The sequence below is a fragment of the Acanthaster planci genome, linkage group LG10 (genome assembly GCF_054643075.1).
Source record: "Acanthaster planci isolate LZ-2023a linkage group LG10, COTS_SCS, whole genome shotgun sequence".
NCBI lineage: Eukaryota > Metazoa > Echinodermata > Asteroidea > Valvatida > Acanthasteridae > Acanthaster > Acanthaster planci.
In genome coordinates, this window is record NC_141786.1 from 10,496,539 (window position 1) to 10,519,519 (window position 22,981).

General features: G+C 43.7%; 2 protein-coding genes across 8 annotated transcripts in view; one reads left to right on the plus strand and one right to left on the minus strand.

Moving 5' to 3' along the window:
• The window catches only part of LOC110983894 (hemicentin-2-like), a 41,604-nt gene that overhangs the window by 2,572 nt on the left and 16,051 nt on the right, over window positions 1–22,981 (plus strand). For all 6 annotated transcript variants that reach the window (XR_002598792.2, XR_015426902.1, XM_022243534.2 and 3 more), the window contains exons 2-13: window positions 514–601; window positions 1,524–1,805; window positions 5,027–5,326; window positions 6,358–6,491; window positions 13,269–13,526; window positions 15,749–15,902; window positions 16,369–16,653; window positions 18,613–18,882; window positions 19,059–19,193; window positions 19,641–19,775; window positions 20,679–20,990; window positions 22,066–22,350. Coding sequence is in view for 4 of the 6 variants with exons in the window: in XM_022243534.2 (XP_022099226.2) it covers window positions 514–601; window positions 1,524–1,805; window positions 5,027–5,326; window positions 6,358–6,491; window positions 13,269–13,526; window positions 15,749–15,902; window positions 16,369–16,653; window positions 18,613–18,882; window positions 19,059–19,193; window positions 19,641–19,775; window positions 20,679–20,990; window positions 22,066–22,350 (2,638 nt within the window). In the remaining 2 variants the exon portion in view is untranslated. The remainder of the gene's footprint in view (window positions 1–513; window positions 602–1,523; window positions 1,806–5,026; window positions 5,327–6,357; window positions 6,492–13,268; window positions 13,527–15,748; window positions 15,903–16,368; window positions 16,654–18,612; window positions 18,883–19,058; window positions 19,194–19,640; window positions 19,776–20,678; window positions 20,991–22,065; window positions 22,351–22,981) is intronic.
• Window positions 3,676–12,725, minus strand: LOC110983898 (protein meiotic P26-like). Of its 2 annotated transcripts, none has more exons than XM_022243552.2 (2): window positions 12,648–12,725; window positions 3,676–9,903 (listed from the first exon to the last, which is right to left on the minus strand). In XM_022243552.2, exon 2 carries the CDS (start codon window positions 9,895–9,897, stop codon window positions 8,737–8,739), a length of 1,161 nt encoding a protein of 386 aa, XP_022099244.2. In that variant the 5' UTR covers window positions 9,898–9,903; window positions 12,648–12,725; the 3' UTR covers window positions 3,676–8,736. The 2 variants fall into 2 exon arrangements, with proteins under 2 accessions (XP_022099244.2, XP_086998825.1); XM_087142699.1 differs by lacking the exon at window positions 12,648–12,725 and adding an exon at window positions 11,999–12,158.

Sequence of the window (22,981 nt, forward strand, 5' to 3'; positions counted from 1 at the left end):
GCCGCGGCTCTTGCCGTCTCCCGGAGCGAAGGGGTTAAACAGAACCGCCCTTAAAGAGGTTTAATGTTTTGACCCAATCTGGAGTTATTTTTATTGTAAACAATGCCTAATACATACTGGGTTTTTTCCCTTTTGGCATCCATGTACATGTACTTTCTGAGAACAAAGTGGATTCTAAAACAATAATTGTTGCTTGTTTTAAATGCCCAAACATCAATCTACATTTTTACATCGTAGGTAAGACCATGTGCATTGTTGAACTACATTTGTATAATTATGTATACATGTACATGTATGAAAACACCGAGGCAGGCAGCAGCGGCCTGTATAAAGTGTTGGCTAAACGTCTAAACGGCATTGGAAAGTTTTGTAAACATTTTTCAAATTAAACGTAAATTCTGACCCTTTTAGCTGAACGTTGTAGAAAGTCTGTCTTTCACTGTGGTCACTTTCATTTGAAGTAGACAAAGTGGACATTCAAGTGACCCTTACATGCCCTTGTTTGTCTTGCAGGCAGTTGTAGTCATGGGAAGATGTGAATGCTGGCAGCGTAATTTCCTCATCATTGGTGCTGTCATCCTCAACTCATTTGTGTTTAACGGTAAATATCAGAGTGAACAATTCCCCAGACTTTGACTAAGGTGAAAAGAAGTCAGGAATGCAAAATGTTAACTCGAGACCAAATGCTGTCTCTAGGTTTGGAGTCTGAGGGGAGAAGCACAATTTTTCTTTTGCATTTAAGAAGATCATCCCTTTTTTGGAGGGGATTCCGGAAAGACTCTTCCCTCTCCCAGAAGGTGACTTTACTATTTCTTCTTGAGATGTTTGCACATTCCATTCCCCCTAGGGGCTACCTGCCTGGGGGGGGGCATTGTCCCTCCCCCTGCTGGATATGCCACTACATCGACCCGTCTGTCGTGTGTGCACGTATCTATAATTGGGAGACGGAATGCATGGGCTGAAGTAGACTTGTCAGTAGGGATGATGAGGCCGTCTGCCCCTCGACGAGCAGCAGCTCCCCCGACCAAAAAACATTTATACGTATAAGCATCATATCATACCTATTGTTCTTGTGATGTTCCACCCCACCCCACCTGAGGTGATAGTGTGGACCCCGTGTTCATTGTACATGTATATATGAACTACCATGAGCCACAGCAATACGAAAATGTGTTGCCCCAGACATGCCAGATCTACCGTTAACAAACCTACCGGTACATGTACAGACCTGCCAACATGCCGTACTCCTTCCTGAGGTCAGGCATCACCACACAATAGGTTAAAAATTTCAATGAACTGAAGGCTCATTTTTAAAAATACCTTTTAATCTATTGTGTGGTAATGCCTGACCTCAGGAAGGAGTACGGCAAGCTTGGCAGGTCTGCATCTTGATATTCTTAAACCCCAGTTCGATTATCACATCATTCAAGAATCCAAAAAAGGTCAGTCTAATGTATTGAGTCTTCTCCCAGTGTTTGTCTCTGAGTTTTGTCCTGAGATTTAATCTATCGATTCTTGATCAGGCGCGTTGGGCCTCCAGTTCACTCAGGAGCCAGGCAACCACATCGCCGTGGCAACTCAGCCCACTTGGTGGCACTGCGCCGCCCACAGCGACCAGCCGGTCACTTACACCTGGTCCCGGGGTGGCCAGCCCCTCAATGGCCAGCCCAACTACAATGTGCTGTCCAATGGGACGCTCCATATCCTCAGTGTTGGCCAATCGGACGTGGGCTCTTACACATGCCAGGCCCGGACATCGAGAGGGGAGATCGTCACCAGTGGAGAGGCCCTGTTGACGTTAGCAAGTAAGTTCAAGAGAGTGTCGTGGATTGTACATGAGAGCTTGTTCACAAAACTCGTTCAAAGTTGCCTCCACGTGCGGGTGGTGCCAGGATTTTTCCTTTGAGGGCACAAAACCTTTAATCAGCAGCAGAACGATCATTAACGTTGCAAGGGGTCAATTCCAAGGCGTTTTCACACAAGTTGGCCATTTTGACCATTTTCATTCCCTGTATTTTTTGTTTCTCTTTATCTGTCTTTTCTTCCTTTAATTCTAAATTTCTGGATAGCAAGTACCCCCTGCCACCTTGCCTGTGATGCCCGTACCTCTACTGTCAACTATAAAGGGCCTGTATGTTTCACAGAGATCTGGATGAGGCTGGTTCACACTATTCATTAGGCAGGTTTCAGTGTCGGTGAACCAGTGACAGATCACTGATCACTGACGTGTGATACAAACAGGCCTCCAGGAAACCAGAAATAGGATTAAAAAGAAAGGCCCAACTCTACCATTTTGGCCAAGGAGAGTTAATTGATTTCCTGTGCAACTCCGTCAAAAAATATTGTCAGTTCTTTCGTTTGAACTCAAAAATGGTTTTGTTGGAGTTGGGCCCTTCTTTCAATTTGGTATTCCTTTGTTTGGTTGTGTTTCCCAAGGAACAGCAGTCAGTCAGCCCAGCCTCTTTCTTTTTCACCAGTGAGGGCACACTCGTGCTCATTCTTCCCCAGGTTCTCAAACATGGAAGATTGTAGAAGCATGTCTGGTCTATTTCTTGACTTTAACTCTTGTTTTCAAAAGAGCAGCTGAACTGCAAACATGAAAGATGAAAGAAGATTATGGTTGAGACAATTTCCAAAACGGCAGGGCAAACTTCTGAAAGATACCCCAAACCCACAACAAACACACAAGCAATTAAGGTATTCACAATTCCAAGTGAGGATATTTAGGAAAATAAAAGCCAATCAGCATTAAGGTACTTCAATTTGAGAGTGATTAAATAAAACTACGGTACATGCCATGCATGTACAAGTTGTTATTCTTGCTAAACTAGAAACTGTAACCATGGTGACCAGTGAGATTCTGGCACCTGGCCTCTGCAGATTTCCCAGTTCATAATGCCGTCAGTTACATGTATACCTCGGAGACACCAGTCTCTGTCATCCATCAGCAACCGGAGGAGAGTAGGTTGAGATCACTGTCAAAGGCGGACGACCACCCCTGCCATGATAGGGAAGCAAAACAAATCCACCAAGACAAATGCATGCACACTGAATAGTACATTTCCAAGTACCAGTACCATATCAAGCAGCGTTCGCAGATCCTACACATGTACTTGGACATTGCCTCCATTGGTGCCTTCAGGAGTTACTGATCATGTACATGGCCAGGATTTTTCTGTGGGGGGAGGGGGAAAAATATTTTTTTTTGGGGGGGGGGAATAGGCTCGCCTGAAAAAAAATCTAAACAGTTAACAGTGTGGGTTGGTCAGCTTGGAGGATTTTTACTAGAAAATGCATTATTTTCAACCCTTTCATCTCTATTTCAGTTCTTTTAAAGCCCCTTGTTTTTTTACCTTTTTAAAATTTGGGGGGGGCGAAGGAAGGATGCTCGCCTTGTCCTCTCCATTTAGACGCTCAGTAAGCCAATGTACACAGTGCTATACATTCTATAAAGATCAGCTAATTCTAGTGTGCTTCAGTGAAACATGTACTGTATATCATTCTGACTGGGAGATCTCACTGGCTCACATTAGAGGGTTGTGAAAGAAAGACAGAGTTAGATTATTTGAATAACGTCTCTGCAGAGGGGTACAAACGTCAATAAATCTTTCAAATGATAGACATTCTGATAATTCATACCACAGCGTAATGACCGCAGAGTGATTTCATGACAAATTTCAGAAAAATGCAACAACAGAAAATTTATTCTGTCACCAGGTTAGCTTTTAGCAAATTGCGGCTGTTAGTTTAAAATACTACGCGGTACAAAATTTTGTTACTGGTACATTGATTCAGGTGACGTGCAAATAAATTTAGTCTTAATTGTAAAAAACTTTATAAGGCAATCCACCGAGGATTGATGTAAACTTGCATTCAGCAGAGGCAGGTTACCAGCCAAAATAATTCCGTCCCAATGGTGTGGAGCAGGGCGTCACCGGGGCCACCTGCTCTCTCTCACCCTGGAATTGGATCATTTTTGTTTCCACAAATTTTGGATGTACATGTACTGTACATGTTGATGAAGAATAGTCTGGTGCCTGGCTGTGCTTTCACTCAGCATTTGTTTTTGCATGCAGTGTCTAGTATTAACACAGGGTCAATTCTTTTGCAGCGTGTTGTACGCGTAACAGGGATTGCAGCTTTTAAATATAAAAGAGTTAAAATCTCTGCCAACCAATATGCAGTCACGTTTATTTTATGATAACAAAATTATTTATGTTATGATTATAATCACAATGGAGAAGACGGAATTGTTGGATGTAATAATTCACAGCAAACGTGACAATAATTAATACATGGTAAAATTATAAACACCAAATACACAAGCTACCGGTATACTGCTCCCTCACTCTTGCTGCATTGAATTAGGATACGGGTAAAAGTTTCCTTTTCAGGGGTTACTACTGGAGGCCAAGCTGGAAAGGAAGTAACCGCTGGGGACAAGGTTGTGGCTAAAATGTCTCTTAACTTTGGTTGGAGTTAAATGAAACTAGTGTGGTTACCACATGATGTACATGTATATGTAACAATAATCATACGTCTACTGATGTCTCAATCACGCACTTATAGTTGAAACCTCGTGATAACAGATATATACAAACTTACGGGTATTTATCTCCTTGTGGGAATTTACTTAAGTTCTTAGAGAATCCCTGTACAACCTCATCAGGAACATCATAAAGTCTATCGGTTTATATGCTACTTGTAAAAAAATTACTCAACAACATTGTACATACATGTACATGTAGTGTGTTAACTTTATAGCGATGCTCACTTGATGTAAAAAATTGTGAAGCTCGGAAACACTTGCTTATACATGTACATGTAGCTACAACTTTGTAAGAAATACTGGCAGTGAATTTGATGAGGAACAAGTGCTCACCAGCTGCGTGAAAATTGCCTGATTGATCTTTGTGAAGATTTGTGTTTGTTGTGTGAAATGGTCCTCATTACTTGCTGTGTTCAGAGGCCTAGGTTTACCGATGGCATCCTTATAAATTTGCAGTTTTTCAATGTTTGCTCCTAGCTCTCAGCAACAGTTTCAGCGCCAACCCCCAATCTCAAAGCCTCAATCTGGGCGGGTCTGCCTCCCTCCACTGCACCATTGCCAGCCACCCCCAGGCCGCCATCTCCTGGCTCTTCAAAGGCGGGGACATTGCTGCGGGGACAGCAGTCACCGTGACGACGGTTGACTCTGCCACCAGGAGCACGTTGACCATCGCCAGCCTGGAGCACCGCCACGGGGGGCAGTACCGTTGCTTGGCGACCAACCGCCTCTTGCCAAATTCAGCGGTGTACAGCGATACTGCAACACTGACGCTTATTGGTAATGGCAAACACTTTTTGGACAATACTTTTTTCACAGTGAGGCTAAGGGCACATGTAGTTTGTAGAACACACTTTTTAACTCATATTGGCAACAGAAAATGCAGCATAGCAGCATTTTCACCGTCTTTTTTGGTTGAACATACAACATTCAGTCACAAAATACGGATGATTCACAATACTGCGCCTCCAAGAGTTTGGAACGCTTTGACCAGTCACAGTGTGTGAAAGCTGTTGACCCTTTCCAAATGCGCAGATTTTGCGTACTGTGATTGTTCAACGCGTAGCAAACACCTGGAGGCGCGCTATTGTGAAACGCCTCTATTCAGATATATAAAGTTGTGAAAAGATACATATGTTCTACTTTATATATTGTTAGTTTATATGAATTTCTAATGGTCATGTTTTTCTCTTAAATGAAGTTTCGTACAAAGTTAGCTACTTGCATAATATACTCAAAGATTAATCATAAGTGGCATAAAAGAACTGAAATGACATCAAAGTACCAGTATACAGTGTTAAACCTTCATGTCAACTACATCTTGATATTTTCCCAACAAAAGTAAGTACACTAGCTGTATGAAGCATGAAACCAACTTTAGTCAAGTTAAAACCAGCTTACACAGGTAGGTCTGGTTCACAGAACAAGCGGATATTTCTAACATTAATGCAACCAACTATCTACATGTATAGACCACAGGCTATATAATAGGCTGGTCTCTAATCAGTCAACTCAATTGAGGTTTGAAGCTTTTCATGGTGAATGTAGCAAGTTAGTTCGGTAGCACTAACCTGACGACAGACCGTACTGTCCGAAGTATTGAGTACCCTCCAGTTCTTTTCAGATCCACGCAAACTCAGAAAGAGATATCCTTACATGGTGCTGTACTGCACACTTTACTACAAAGTCAACTCAATTGTTAAACAATCACAAACTTGTGGGCATTTTTTTTAAATAAAAAATAAGATTGTTTTCAAGGTACTTGATCAAATGTACTCTGTGCGTTTTCTTCTTAAAAATCATATTATCAGGGAGACCGGGGTTTTTGGTCACACCGTCCCCGAAGACGGTGGCCGTGGGTGGCACAGCAAGTTTCCAGTGTGAGACCACGGGGAGCCCGTCTGCATCCGTGCAGTGGCTGAACCCACAGAGCAACATCATTCAGGTAAGCATTGTCTGATACATGTAGCATGATTTTCTGGATTGGAACTAGCATTTCCCCTTCCTGTTCAAATGCAAGATGGCCCGCCTCACAAACTTCAGTGACCGCGTCAGTTCTTATGGTACATTGCCATATCACATGTAAAAATCAAATGAGAAATAAATAAAATGGAAATCTGTGCATTTTACTCAAATTTGTCATTTTTTGGGATTGTTTTTATATTCCATCATTGGATTTTTTCTTGTGGGAAGACGGACGTTTAGGTAATGGTGTAGTGTACCAATAACAATGTGCTACCCGGTATATTGCATGTAAGGATCAACAGATGATCGGATCGCACATTGGATTGGGCCGATGTTCGGCAACACATCAGAGTGGCAAAAATTGACCGTTTTTGCTGATATGAGTGCCGATGTTGAATTGAAGAAAGGAACAAACCCTGCACCCAGTTTTGACAACTGCGAACACAGATATCATATTTTTTAAATTTCAGCATGAATTAAAAATGGGGTTTTCTCATTTGGTGTTATAAATGAACAGTTGTCCATGGTTATACTGACGTAAAGTACGTATACAGGTCATTACATGTAAATGTGATCCATACCTCAATAACTCCGTGGCTCCACGGAGCAGTCAGTGTACATGTGTACCGTTTCCATCAAATGCCATGAACAGAGCCTGGGAACTACCGTTTGTGGCACCATGAGGTGCTGTGTGACCAGTGATTAAGCGCGAGGTGCCGAGTGTATGTACATGTACTGTACTTGAGCAAGCTACGTGTGTGCCCCCCATGCATTGGGTGTGAATACTGTATGACAGAGCTCTATCGTTATCGTGCAAGCAGCGATTTGATGTACATGCACATTTTATTCTCTCAACTTAGTGACAATAAAGGTAAAACTATTAGGCCTTCATCGTAAGGTGGCATTTTCAAGGACATTGTTTGAAAATGTTGGTGAAAACATCAGATCAGACATTGGACGACGTCCCGGTTAAAATATCGGGATTGGCAGATAAAACCAACATGGGTTGATCCCTGTTGTAGCAGAATTCTCAAGCCCGCGACATGCAGTGCTAATATACTGGTTTCCACTGTGATAAAGAAGGGCAGCGAAAGGACGAGAACCAATGTGCGCATTGAGGCAGTAGTCCGAAGTCAACATTGGTGCTTTGATGTACCACGACAAGAGACCGATCAAAGTCAGATTGATCATTTCAGGCGTAAACAGGCATAGCCTTTGAAACCAGAATGGCTCCTAATCTACAGTCGCAACTGTCTGCATACGTCAGTATGACACTCTGGCACGTAATGTGTAATTTGGTGTCAGTTGCTGGACTTGCCAACCATCGTGTCACAGTTTTGTGTATCAAGCCATTCCAATGCCCTGTTGCAAAGGAGGAAGGAGGAGCCTTTGCTTGCTGACTTATTATCATACACGTAACTGCTGGACTGCAGCGCTGTACGGTGCGACCAAAACATTTGCACCTGAAAAATGATCATATGCAACCAAAGGTTTAATTCCAGTCGCCAACGGTGACCATGATATTTGCCCATAACAGTTGCCGGCCTTGTCAGTCGTATTTCATGAACGATCCCTGCCTAGTTTTCTTCTACGTGGACCGAGCGATGTGTCTCTATGATCATGTGCTTTTTTCTCCGTCTATATACACAGCATGAACCCATGGTAAACTGCAACGTACATGTACCTGTCATGCAGGTACATACAAGTACACACACACAAACAAGTACACATAAGTGCAGGTACTAGGGACCTGAGTGGACTGGTTTGTGACCTTACGCTGTATAGAATACGTAAGGGGAGACGTACTAGCAGTCTGTGCACGCCGCCATTCCTGTGCAATAAACTTGTTTCAGTCCCGAATGTACATAATTTTGAAAGCAAAAGATTCCAAGCTTCCCTTGGTCTGGTCCGGTTCCAGGTCCCAAATACTCAAATGTAAAAGAACAAACATGCTTCGTCTTTTCTTTCGTCTGTATTTTCATGTACGTGTAATTGGTTGCCATTTTGAATTTATTCCACGAGCAGAAAATTCAAAGCCTGTCTGTCCTGCGGATAAATGACAGAGGAATGTCAAGACTTAGGTTTACGCACATGGCCGAAGAAAGCAAAGCCCGAGATATGACTCGACATGTTCCGTCAGATTTTGTACACGTTACTTGTGTATTTTGAAAATGTGCTTAAAAGTACATGTATGTACACAATCGACCTGGCACCTACATGTAGCTTTAATAGTATTTCGGGAACCACATTTTATTGTTCTCTGTACAGCACTGGTACGAAGTGACTGTGCCAAGATTTATCCTGGAAGCATTGGTATTCTGCTGGTACCCCAAGGAACAAAGATTCCGGTCAATTTGGGGAGGGCGTGCCTTGCAGAGAGCTTGCAGGTCTCTCTTGATTTCAGGATACAAGGAGAGGAAGTCGTTGTCATACGCGTTGGTGGTGATATCTGTAGCAATCTGTGCAGAATCATCGTATCTCTGCAACAACTGCTGCAGTGACGCAGAGTGTGCATCCAACTTTTCCATGCGATCTCGCTCCAATTGGGCTATTTCGGCCATGAGGCGGCATTCCTCCTTACTCACTCGAGTCTTTATTTCTTGCACGGCATCTCGCAAACGCTTTTTGGAGTCGGCCACATGTTGCGTCAGCGTGTCCTTCATTTGATTAGTGGCTGTTAGAGATTTGCGAACTCTACTTTTGTAATCCTTCAGCATTTCAAGGGATGCGGTCAGCGATTGCCGCCGTTTATGTGAAGCCATATTGCGATTGCTGTAACAATGACCAGCAGAGCTGGGATGGTCTACAACCGTACAATCCCTACAGATCAGCACGTCGCACGTCTCGCAGAAGAAGCGCCTCACCTCTCCTGGGTGCTTTTCACAGCTTGGCTCATCAGCATTCTTTCTCTTTCTGCCCAGTGCTACTTTCCCCTCGCGAATATCCTTCAGAGTGGCCACCTCGTGCCTCAACAAATCTGGGAATTGTCGGTGAGCCTGAAGGCAGCCCCGACAGATGTTCCGCGAGCAGTCCAGACATCGGTGGCTGACCGCTTTGGTTTGTTGACAGATCTCACAAGTGGTGGCAGCCTGGGCCACCTGTCTCTGGAGATCGATATCGGCCATCAGGCTGGTTATGAAGAAGTTGGTTTTTAGCGCCGAGACCCCCTGCTCGGGAAGGAGCATCTCCTGTCGGCACAAGGGGCAGGGAATCTTTCTAGCGCCATCATATCGCCTGGTGTGGTAGTGCTCCAGACATGCCTGGCAAAAGCTGTGTAGGCAGGCGAGTATCTTAGGCTGGGAGTACCTCTCCTTGCAGATGCCACATTCCAGGTGGTTCCTGCTGAGCGTCTCAAGCACCGGCTCCACTGTCGTTCCTGCGGCCATGGCTGTCTGCAGAAGGGTTAGGGGCAGAAATCAGCATTTGTAGCTGTGATCGTGCCATTTTGGGTCATGATTACACCAGCATCAACGATAAAAGCGATGATGGTGAGTGGTGTGAAGATGGTGCTGGTGACATTAAGATGATAATGGTGGCAGTGTTGGCGGTGATGACTTCGAGATCAGCAGAGGTGACGGTGATATGGGTAGAATGGTTGTGAAGGGATGGCTTTGAAATGATAGGGGTGTGAAAGTGGTGATATCGATTTTTTTAGTGTGGTATGATGATGATTATGGCAGTGATAACATGCTACGTACAGTCTAATGGCAATAAGGATATTGGATAACGAAGGTGTACGTAGGCTGTGGTTATTTTGACATGAGCAATAATGATGGGACCAGGAACACTGATGGAGTTGAAGTATCAGTTACTCTATAAATGTGCATGCATGTACCATACATGCACAGTGAAATACGGATACATGTACATGTAAACTTCAAAAAGCTGTTTTGGTCAGTATGCATAGTGTGTTTCTTTGGGGTAACACCACCCTCATCAGACAAGTAAATATGGCAGTGAAACAGTCTGCCCGCTCCATGTCTCAGGTACATGTACATTATGATTTTGTGGTAAGTGACATCTGGAATATTTTGCTATCAAGTTTTTTAATAGATACCGGTATGTTCAATACTTACAATACAGTTTGTTTTCGGAAGTACAGTGTGTACATATACTTGGACTGTTTTCACTACAGTTTTTGTACAAGATTTTACATCTGTTCCTGGAAACAACTCCTCTTCTGGAGTTGATCAGTCAGGACATTTTGTTACATGTACCGGTAAATGCTTTCTTTTCAAGTTCATATGAGCAACATCATATGCTTGCTGATCAGATATGGAAAAAGACCGGCTTCCCCAAATCACAATACCGATGCATGTGACTTACCACTTCCAGTCCAAGTGTATGTACATGTGCAGGTGCATGTACGTAAATGTATAAACTTTCCCTCATGGCTGTACATAGGGAGATACATGGGTGGGAGTCCTGCGGGTACCAGCCCAGCTCACTCCATCACCCAAATTCTTATTACAGCGTTTCAGCAGGTGTCTTTCCAGAGCCACCTTCAGTGGACATCACTGACCAAAGAACCAGAGCGTAGTGGCATACATGTTGTGTACACATATTTCACCACGTTCACTGCCACATTTATGAGGCAGAACCCCCTTAACATGTATTTTTTCTTCAATTTTGCAGTGCATTTATTTTATATGATGCAAGATATGGGACGGGGAGAATCCCCCGCCTTGTGTTGGTCATTGTTTGATCGGAATCTCAGGAATTTTTTACAGACGTCTAGGGGGGGATGTGTTAGGTAACAAGAGTCTACAGTGTGTTTTCTGATTGGACAGGTAAGGGGGGTACCCCTCCGTCCCATATCTTGCCTGGTATAATTCAGTTTGTCATGCTCAGCTGTGAAGAGTTTTCACTGATGTGCATGACATGTACCGGTACGTTGTACATGCAGTCTGGCAGACAGATTTCTAAAAATCACCGCTCTTGTCCAGGGTGGCCCAAAATGTGAATTTTTCTCATCAGTTGATATGTGTTCAGTGCAAAGGCTAACTCAGATGAGAGAAGAAACTATGTTTAACAATAACAACAAACCCTGTCGAAAACAGATGTACATAGTACTTCAGGTGTCTTGACAGGCAGTGTGAAGTGATGAAACCCTAAGCCATGAAGCCATGTTTTATCTTGTCCCCTGAGTCTGTCATACTCAGTGTAACACCTTACACGTGTACAAGTACCAGGGTGTGCCGGGGACCTGGAGCCACACAATATATTTCTAAGTACAACATCAGGCTCCAGGGTACCAGTTTGCTGTGGCAGTGTGAGAGAAAGATGATATGCAGTGAGCAGATACATATTCGAGTAGCAACCAGAACAACACAACCGTTGCATTGTCAATAAATTCAGTAACTGCGTATGAAATGAAATGGAATAATTCACTTACATGTAAGTGCAAGTAACATGTGTGCACATAACCCAAATCATGAAATGTGTCTGTCAACAGCACAAATTATACTACTATATAGTCACTCATACCAGTGATGGTCTGTTCCTGGGAACACAATCAGTGAATCATCAAAGTTCCTGATAGCTGATCACACCAGCTTCTGGCATGCCACAAAGACATCTCAAACAAGCTCCCCGTGGTTTGTTGAGGTATTCACTCTACAACTTCATGTGCACTATAACATAGTCTCCTACAATGTACATGTAGCGAACATTAGACAGGAAATCCATTATCATACATGCACATGCACTAGATGTGCATTATGTATAGGTTACATCAGTGGACAAACATACATGTACGTGTACGTCTGTCATGTCTGTACCGGAACATGTCAGGAAAGTGAACTGAAATAAAAACTTTTACTTCTAGCCATTCTGGCCTCAGCTTGAAGAGTTTATAACTTCCTCTTGCATGTACCGGGTACACGCAGTGTCCATTAAACTAGGAGAAATTGACTCACACAGTGACCAAACTTTGGTCCTAAGTGGAAGTTGTACTTGACACACATGTACTAATACATGATGATTACACGATGCAACGTACATTGTTTTGAGTGTACACCAATATTAATCTTTTCAATCCGTAAACATCTTACAGAAGGAAATCCAATAAAGCAGCAATCCTTGATTTGTGATAGTTGAATTACAATATAACAATAAAAATAACAATTAAACTGACCTGTGGCAGTGTGAGAGAAAGATGACGTAGCGGATGGATTTGAGTGGCAACTAGATCAGTGCAGCTTTTTAATGAAGTGCATTCAAGTCGTTCATGAACAGCGCCCTCTGCAGTCTCAACCATTTGCAGTAATAAGTTTTGTTTGGGGTTGCCAGAGTCTTACAATTTACCCTGTAACAGTAATCTTTTAAATGGGATGGTGTCAGTCTATTTTGGTTCCAGACCTCATTTTCAGTTTATTTACTGGTACATGTAAATGTGGCTTAGAATATTCAGATGTAACATATCACAAATTTTAAATTATTCTAAACAGAAAAATGGGATGGATTTTATTCATTGATCTTATATTTCTTCGCTGTTATTTTTTACTCTTGTGGTCCTAAAATGAAAAGTTTCACCTCCCTTTCAATTCAAAACGGCCGATACGTGAATATATTCAATTAAGCAGCCATGTTTTGGGGAACAACAACATGCACATGCGTAGGGTGTACTGTTTAGCATCCCAAGTCTGCATGTATGTTGTTGTGGGGTGCAGCACAGTGCGTTGACCGTGCTCCCTCCGAAGGAATGATGTACTTATTTGGTATGATTCCAACTCAATTTTTTTTTTATTGTTAACAGAGCTCTGGCCGTTTCACTGCCACCTCTACAACCCTCCGCATCACCAACCTCCAGACGGCAGATGCTGGGTTCTACACCTGCCAGGCCACCAACGAGTGGGGCTCCAACACTGCCTCGGCCCTGTTGACTGTCGCTGAAGCCGTGCAGCCCCTGGTCTTCACGACAACCCCAGCGGATAAGTCGGTGGCTGTTGGTAGTCGCGTGACGCTGCAGTGCAACGCAGTGGGCAGTCCAGATCCTGTCATCACTTGGAGTAAGGTGAGTCTACCGGTAACTGTGCTGAAAGCATTTCAGTTTGCTGAGCATGTGAACCACTGAACACATATGCAGCAAGGTATGAGACGGAGAGAACCCCCCCCTGCTTTGTGTTGGTCATTGTCTTGCAGGAATCTGCGGAATTCCTTTCAGACATCTTGGGGGGATGTGTTAAGTAACAATAGTCTGGAATGTGTATAGGGATTGGACATGTTGGGGGGGTACCCCTCGGTCTCATTTCTTGCTGGGTATAACTGAACAGGGCCATTTCAGTCAGCCAAGTAATAAGCATACATGTATTATGAACAGTTTGCTGGGCAAGGTATTAAGCCTTCACTGACTATAAGCGGGAAAAGGAAGTGTGTTTCTTTATTTTTGAAATTTCTGTGTCAGCAAAGGCATATCGGTACAATGCAAATGTAAAATGAGATACAAAATAATGGAAAAGAAAAGTGGGTTTTATTTGTGCCGGAGAAAAGATAATGTATAAAGCCTACGTAGTTTCCATATGGTTGTAAGGAATGCTGAAAGCAGTCAAAACATCAAGACACATGTACATGTAGACAGTTGTGGAAGAGACACTGCCAAATGGCACTCCCCCAAAATCGTTAAACAAAATGGTCTCAGACACTTGGAAAATGTTGACATGCACCTACATTGTAAAATGCCTTTTTAAAGTGGCAATAGCGCTGCTTGAAGCCAATCTGATACTCTGGTATTTTGATTACTGTCACAGTTTTGTATGTTACGTGTAGTAACATACAGAAAATGGGCAAACTGAGTGGTTCTAAGCGAGAGACACCTGTTATGCCAGATTGCGTGATTGTGTAGGCTTATTTTGGCGGCCCAATACAGACAATTAGTAGACTTGAACCAAGTCCAACTGCCTACTGTCGCCCTTCCTGTATGCAACAGTGGCAAATTATCTATTTTTATTTACCCTGGGGAGACCTCTCAGTGGACTATTTTCCAGAGGTGTCCAGCAATTACAGTAAAATTCATTAAAAGCAACAATTAATACAGTGACCTAGAAAACAAAAAGAGCAAAGTATGAGTAAGGACCAGTCAAGGAAGTATGTGAACCCCTTCGTGCCGGGGCATTTTTCAGTGTTGATGATGCTGGGCCGGCATGACCATCATTTTTTCCGTTTTCAAAATCCTTCAAAAATTCATCATTGCATTTCACAGTCGTTTATAACCGCACGAAGTAATCTGTAGGCACTACTCTAAGTTGACAGGTGACCTTCATTGACTCCAGAGTATTTCAGCCAGGCCTGCAGCCTTGTAAACAGAGCCCAAATTGTGCGGTGTGATATAACTATCTTTTGTTCACAAACCTGGCTCGGTGCACTGCTGACCTCTTTTCAATAGGGGCCAGATTAGCATGCAGCGGTGCTGTGTGGCTCATCGCTGCGCAGGTGGAGAGCTTTTGTCCCCTGGTGGTAATCCGCTTGCTCTAAATACCCCAAACCCTGGTATACGGTTTCAAAACAACGCTGGGTTATCACCACTTTTGAGAGTGAAAAATGTCGGTAATGCCCAGCAGCCTGGTCTTTTGTTCGGAGTACGGTCTTTTGTTACAGGGCCCTGTTTCCTTTGTCCGAGTTTAAAGACCTCGGCCACGTATATAAACCATACGTCTCCGATTTTGGAGTCCCCAGCAGGAAGTGGTTAAAACACACAAAACATTAAGAAATGTGATCCAGCCATGTACTGACTGACATTAAACAGACATAAAAAAATTAGTAGATTTCTGTAGCACCCATAAAAAGGCTTTGTAACTGTTTTTCAAGCTTGTTTAGATGTAGGCAGTGGACTCCTGAGACATGTAGCCAGGGCATACGTGTATCATGCGTAATCTCCATGAACAGTGAATTTACATGTACCTGAAGCTGAGTTACTGAATGGAATGACAAGATTACCTTGGGAAACAGACCAAGGATTATAGGAATGTGGTGTGAAAGAACAGGTGCGGAGGCAATTGCATTGTTAGATTTTTGTAGACCAATGTATTTCAATGAAAAGTACGCCGTTCTTCTCAGGTAGTCCATTCTAATGTAAAGAAGACAAAGTGTTTCCATCGAGTGCATATCACCAGAGACTGATTGGCGGTGCTCTTTGCATCTTTTTGTATTGATATGGAAGCTAAGCTTAAGTTAAGGAAACTTCAGCCAAATCTTTGAAGAGAGTGCAGTGCATCACAGTGGTCATTTTCCCTTCAACAGCAAGGGGGCTTACTCCCTGCCAACAGAATAGAAGAGCCTGCCCCTGGTTGGCTGAGGATCACCGGTGTCATAGCAACAGACTCTGGCATCTATGTCTGTACAGCCAGTAATGGCTTGAGTAGCATCAGCTCACAAGCACAACTCATTGTACAAGGTGAGTTTTGTGTAACACAGTTTGTGTAACACAAGTGAATCTTTGTGTAGCTCATTGTACATGGTGAGTCTTTGCATGACAGATTTTACAAGGTGAGTCTTTAGCTCAGTGTATGAAATGAATCTTTACATAGCTCATTGCACAAGGTGAGTCTTTGCATAACACATTTTACAAGGTGAGTCTTTATAACTCAGTGTATTAAGTGAATCTTTGCATAGCTCATTGTACCGGTACAAGCGGATTGTGTTTGCATACGTTTTTGCATGACTCGTTGCAGAGGGGAACCTCTGTTTAACTCACCGTGCAAAGTGAGTTTTTGGCTCACATGTACAAGGTGAATGTTTGCTCCAATCATGTTATGTAAGTCTCTGCTTAATTTGCAAGATCTTGATCTCATTGTACAATGCAGATGTTGAGTTTTTCTCACATATGTTACACTTTCCGTCACACGTTATTTAACCTGCAGTCCCGCCGAGTTTCACAGCCTCCCCTGTAGACACCACGGCTAGGGCAGGCGAGTCGGCCTTCTTCCAGTGCCAGGCAGAGGGTAACCCCGCCCCTACCATCACCTGGACCACGCCCACCACCGGCACCCTGCAGGCTCCCAGCGGGCCCCACGGCGGTGTGGAAGTGACCGGAGAGGGCACGCTGATGGTCAGCCCCGTGGAGAGGCGGCATGCAGGGGCATACGTCTGCACAGCCACCAACTCCATCTCAGTCATCAGCCAGAGTGCAACCCTTGTCGTACAGAGTAAGGCTATGTCCGCACTACTTGGCTACGGCTTGTAATTCTGTACAAATTTAGGGTAGTGCAGGCACTACCTGTAGAACCACATGTGATTCTTAGCCATAGCCAAGTAATTAAATCTGACTTGACTGAGGTAGAATTGAGGCTTGAGACAGTATTGAAATCAAGGGCAAGCTCGAATGGCAACTGTGTAGGCCTACCAATGGTTGATTGATTCTCCCTATGCGTATGCACAGTGCAGCCCCACTGGAAAGATCCAAGTCAAGACTATTAATTACAAATCCCTTCATCACACACGCTTTGCAATTGTTGCCTCTCTTGCTGTGTTCATTTTCTGCCATCTTGTACAAGAGACCGACCCAGTAAGCCCCGCCCATTGCGCACATGGGTACCGATACTTTCCCCGATGCCACACAACATATTCAAGTCATCATGCGGATCGTTAGTGCATGCAGGAATGTTGGACTTTTAGGCACTCATGTCGGACATAAATCATGGCTGTGATCAGTCAGAGAATGATGGGACAGGGCTTAAGGGACCGTCTGTTACTTCAGTGTCATAGACTGTGTTCACAGGGCTGGCCATCTTGAATTTGAAGGCAAGGTTAACTGTTAATTTTTGAATGTTGGGAGTACAAATTGAGCAATAAGATGAAATTTCATGACAAATGTCCACCTGTCTACTCTGATGAATAATTTCAAATTCATGATTGAACACACAGATTTGCACCTTGCAAAATTAGGAGAATATTGAAAGGGAGGCTTGGAACACATGGAATTATAAAACAATCTGGTGCCATCCTAACTGACAGTTTGCAATATATAAAACAAATTCAATGTTGCAGAATAAGACCAGAAATGGCCGCCACTTGAATTGGGTTTATTGGTTCTCTCTGTGCTTAAGTTTGAAAAAAGATGGCGGATAACCTGTGATGCAACCATACTCCACGGCATCAGTGATTAACTAGAAGTCCAGTCATTCATTGGTCAGTCTTTAAGTACAAACATCGATCAAACTTTTTGTAAGTAGCACCCCGGATGGGTAATCAACAAGTTTTTTCAAAAATGATTCCACTGATTCTGACAAGAGTTTGTATAGAGTGAACATTTCTTTAAATCTTAATAACAGTTAGAGTACTCAAGCTTCACAGATTGGCACATGCTATTTCTAGTTTAGTTCATCCATACCAGAAGAGAAAAACAGACTGTCCCTAGTCCCTTCATTGTCACCCTAAGAACTATGGAGGCAGGAATCAGACCAAGCCTCTAGCAATTTCAAGTGACCACCAGTCGTCAAATACTGGTCGATTGTACCTGGTTCCTAGAATATACATGTATTTTGTGAATGGGTCACCAGGGAAAATCAACCAGTGGTCAATGAATGGTTGTCTCTCGAATGTGTCCCGCTCTGTTATTCAGCGGTGAGGGGCCACTTGTAACCAGAGCCTTCCCTCCGAATTGGGTCCCAAAATACCGAGATGGGGGTAATAAGAAAGCATTTACAGGAAGTAATGTGCATAATAACAGTGGAATCCCACAGGAAGAGTGAATGGCACGACTAGGAAGTACCCAACTATTCCAACCAGTCTGATCTCATACATGTACCTAATGAGATCACTGATTGACCAGATTGGGACAAGTTTGATCAGTAACAATTTGTCAACCGCAGATCATTTTTTGCCTGGTGCCTGGCATATCTTTCGTGCATAGGTTACCAGTCAAAATTGACCATTGGTTGAGAGTTTATCGTGATCAAACGTGCCCCTGGCTACAATCTCAGTGCAGTAACTGTCAACCAATCACTCAGGTTTCTGAACACAGTTTTGCCTGCTCCCCGGGTAGCATGTCGCCCAAGAAACCACTGTGTTTGATTTTTTATCTTTCAGAAAATTCTTTAACCCTCATTGTGTAAAGTGGTCCCTTGTGGAGTTATTTCAAAACATACCAATCCCCGTCTTGACAGGCCCACCATTTTTCACGACTGTACCCACCGATCAGCGTGTCATTGAGGGCTCCTCCACCCAGCTCACCTGCCGTGCCGAAGCCAACCCGGCCCCAACCGTCACCTGGCTGTTCCACGGGGTGCCCCTCGTCAATGACCCCAAGCACAGTGTCTACGGGAACGGGGACCTGACCGTGCGGAATTTGGAAAAGGCCCAGGAAGGGACGTACATGTGCCGGGCCGAGAACACGCTAGGAATGCAGGAAGCATCTGCCTTCGTAGTGGTGCTAAGTACGTAACACCATCGCCGGTAGATCTGGAGTGTACATGGAGAGTTTGTGTTGTCAGATTTGTTGAATTCTGCATTTGAGTCTGTGGTGCCCTTTGTCTAAATTCAGCTCCAGTGAATTACTTTAAATTCGGTGAACCAACTTCAATTAATTACTTCTTTTTTGTCTCTGTCCCAGTTCCGCCAGACTTTGCCATTTATCCCACCGACTTGACAGTGCAACTTGGGGACTCTGTCCTGTTGGACTGCATAGGGACTGGTGACCCAACACCTGTACTTCAGTGGTTGAAAGACGACCAGCCATTGGTGTTAGGTATGTATGTGCAATTATGTCGCCGTATTCAATCAAGAGAAGTACGGCATTAAGCACTCTTGTGCATATACAGAACTTCTGAAGTTCAAAACCCTCAGTCTGAAACTGAAAGTGTTTAATTTCAGTTTTATTAAGACTGTACCGATTCTTGGTAACTGTTTTTTGTCTGTAGCTGATCAGCTCAGCACAACCATTTTACATTTGTTCTTGTGAGTCAATTTCCACTGAAAATGTTTCTTTTGTACTTGTTAGTGCTTAGTGTGCGGGCCAGTAGGAAAAAAAACAGGACTATTCCTGCCAGTGTTCATGTTGTGGTGGTTTTTCTTGACACACATTTACTGGGCAAGGTCTCACTGTTAAGTAGGGAGAGAGTCCTGTGAAAGGATGGTAAGATGACTGTACACACAGCATGAATACCAGTCGTTATTCCCATTGTTTCCCGCCCAGAGTGGAACGTCGCGGTGCTGGCCAACTTAAGCCTGTCGCTGAGCAACATCACCAAGGCCAACCTGGGCACCTACACCTGCCTGGCAACCAGCGAGGCGGGGACCAATCAGATCTCGGCTCAGGTCTGGACGCCTGGTATGCTGTCGTGGTTATTTATTGAAAAGAAAGAAACTGCCCGATGTTGAGAGAACTAGCCTGAGTCTGTCCTGAGGGTTTATTTTAGAGGGCTGAACATGAGGCGAAATTTGCTCTGCACAGCAAAAATAATTGGGTTACCCTGATACTGCGTTGTGTATTTTGCTTGTGACTGTTTTTCCGGGTGTAAGCCTCTCTACATGAAGAAACAGCTTTGAGTATACACAATTTCTTGTTCCAATTCAACTGAAAACATGTACTGCAATTTGCTGCTTTAGATTGTAGGAGATAAATGTGCCATGTGTTTCCGAAGATGTTGTTTTTTTTGCCAGGGAGATGCCAAGCTTTTAATGGGTTTTGCCCTTGCAGCGACGTAAATATTCATATTAAACACTTGGGAGTCGGGTTGGCAAGGTAGTTCTTTCCTCGCCTTCCACCTCTGTGGTCCCGGGTTCGATTCCTGGTCGGTCCACATGTGGATTGGGTTTTCAGTCCCTACCTGATTCCGTGGGTTTTACCCAGAATATTCCTCTGGGGTTTTCCTCCCGCCTCTAAAACTGTAACTGCTTCTTACTGTCTCCTCTTTACTGATGTTGGTGAATATGGGTCGTTTGGCGGCTGCCCGAGGCACCCTTGTATGCCATCTGCTGGACCATGTTTAAATGTATTCATAGTTCCACGCTTAATGTCTTCATTGTACAGCGCATTTGAACATATCTATATGAAATTTGCAATTTATAATGACCAAATTTTCAAACAGGATTTTTTGTTCTCATGGTCAGTAGTTGGAAGTACTTTTGGCATAAAGTTAAGAAGTTAAAAACTGTAATAAATACAGGTGTAAAAAACTTTGGCTTCTTGCCACACCATGACCCTTGACCACTTTCTCTCCACCTTTTTCAGACATCCCGTTTTTCACGGTCCCACCCACCAACACGACCACCAACGAATCCATGTCCGCGACGATCTCCTGCCAGGCCTCAGCCCGCAAGGTGCCGACCATCCGCTGGTACCTTGCTGACGATGTAGGTAACCGAGGGGCAGAGGTAGGATTAGGAACCAACCTGCCGGGATCGCGAGGGGCTGGGAGTTTCGTCGCAGCCGATGGCAGTTTGATGTTCTCAGACGTGTCCAGATCAGACGAGGGACTGTACATGTGCGAAGCAGACAACGGAATCGGCAGTGTTGCTGAGACAGCCTTGCTCCTTGTCAATGGTGAGTGCCTGCCGTCATCAAAATCCTGCAATAAATGTCATGAAACTTGAAGTAACTTGGCACTGTGTGTAAACTTTGTACCACAAATTTGTGAAATAGATGTCCAATAATTATATCTATGGTCAATTTCTCCAAAATTGCTTAGCTGCACAACATTTCAATTATGATCATGGTTTTGACGACAGCTGTTCCTTGTCAATATCCCAGCAGTCATGAAACGGTTGTTAATTAGCTCCACCTGCAGTTTTGAAAACATTCTCTCAAAGTTCTCTCACAGCCAAAGTAGTAACACATTTCCTCCCAAAAGCAAAGTTGTACATTTCTCATATAAACCTTGTTAGGTTGAGCAATGATGAGCCTGATCAAACATGATTAGTCGGTAAAAGTGTTCATTTCCATATTGTTCTGTGCAACGTATGCTACCTAAAGTGATTGCTTAAGTAACGCCATCATTTATTGCACAGATTTTCCGGACTTTTACAGTGCTCGTCTTTTATGAAATTTGTCTAAAATTGTTGCACAACTTTTATGCAATGAAATGTGGCATAAGGGAAGTTATGCCATTGTGTAAGATTTGTGACATGACATTTGCTGTTTGGTGCTTCACAATCTACTTGGAGGATTGGAACAATTTTGGAGAATTGAGAAGGACAGCCCTGCCAATGTTAACGTTAGAAGGAGGTAGAGTTCCAGACCTGCGGCTAGTTGGCATGTTCGAATGCAAACTGTACATTTGATGTGATAAAGCTTTGATGGTGAACATGGCCAAATGTGTCCATGAATTCTGGTAAACCTGAGTCTCTCTCCAGCCCTAAAAATCCACTGACAGGTTTGGCAGGATTTAGAATCTGTGAAAAGTAGGATCGAGCCACAACTACCGGCACTTTTTACTACAGGGAGTGATTTCCATGGAGGATTTAGATACAGAGGGTGTACCATGGGGCTCCTTGATAATGGAGGAATTCATAGACTTACAAATAAGGCAGGGTTGTGGTGAGAATGTGCAAGAACTTATCAGCAAGGGCTTTCGTTATCTTACTTTACCTCTGTCACCTGTCTTCTGTTTGTTTTATAGTTCCCCCAGAGATTGTGAGTATCACCAGTCCAGTCACCGGCACGGAGACCGACAACCATCTTCTTTTGCAGTGCATTGCCGACGGTCGGCCCCACCCACATCTCACCTGGTTCCTCCCCTCTGGCGGCCCTGTTCCCAACGACCCATCCCGTTACAATGTTCAGTCCTCCAGCGGGTACCTGGTCATCTACTCCCCCTCTGTTAAGGAACACGACGGTGATTTCTCGTGCCGGGCAGAGAATTTCCTAGGGAACGACAGCACGGTCATCACCGTCATCGTGCAAGGTTTAGACCATTTCCTTTCCTGTCTGAAATCTTTTGTAACCGATCTACCAACCAGCGTTACAGGGGCCATGAAATATTTGCATGCAAGGTCCACTACAAGACAGAATCCATTCAAGTAGTCTGGCCAGGAAGAATTCGCAGGGCAAAAAGTCTACAGTTGCTCAAATATGAAACTTACCCAAAAGAATTAAAGCCCGTTGTGACAAGCTCATTAGTGCCATGACTGTCGCATGTTCAAACGCTTCTTTCAGGATGCAGTTTTAAAATCTGAAGTATTTTTTTAAATGTCTAAGAGAAAACCTAAGCCGTGAACTGTTAACAGTGAAAGCAGTGTTGCAGTACAGTGGGCAGACTACTCATAAAATGTATACGGGACTGCATTCTATTTTTATCCTGATTTCTACGAGAGAAGCTGATTAAAAACTACCCGAGTAATATGAGGATCTTTTGAGTCGCCTTGCTAGTAGCATTGTTGTCATGTCTGTCACAAGTCCCTGCAGGTCTGCCATTAGTCATTTAGTTTTAATCCAAGTCACAAGGTATTGAATTAAGCAGTGACGTGAGCATTCCTTTGTCATTGGTCACCCTGTTGCTTACTGGTCATGTGGAAGGACTTGTGACCAGACTGTAA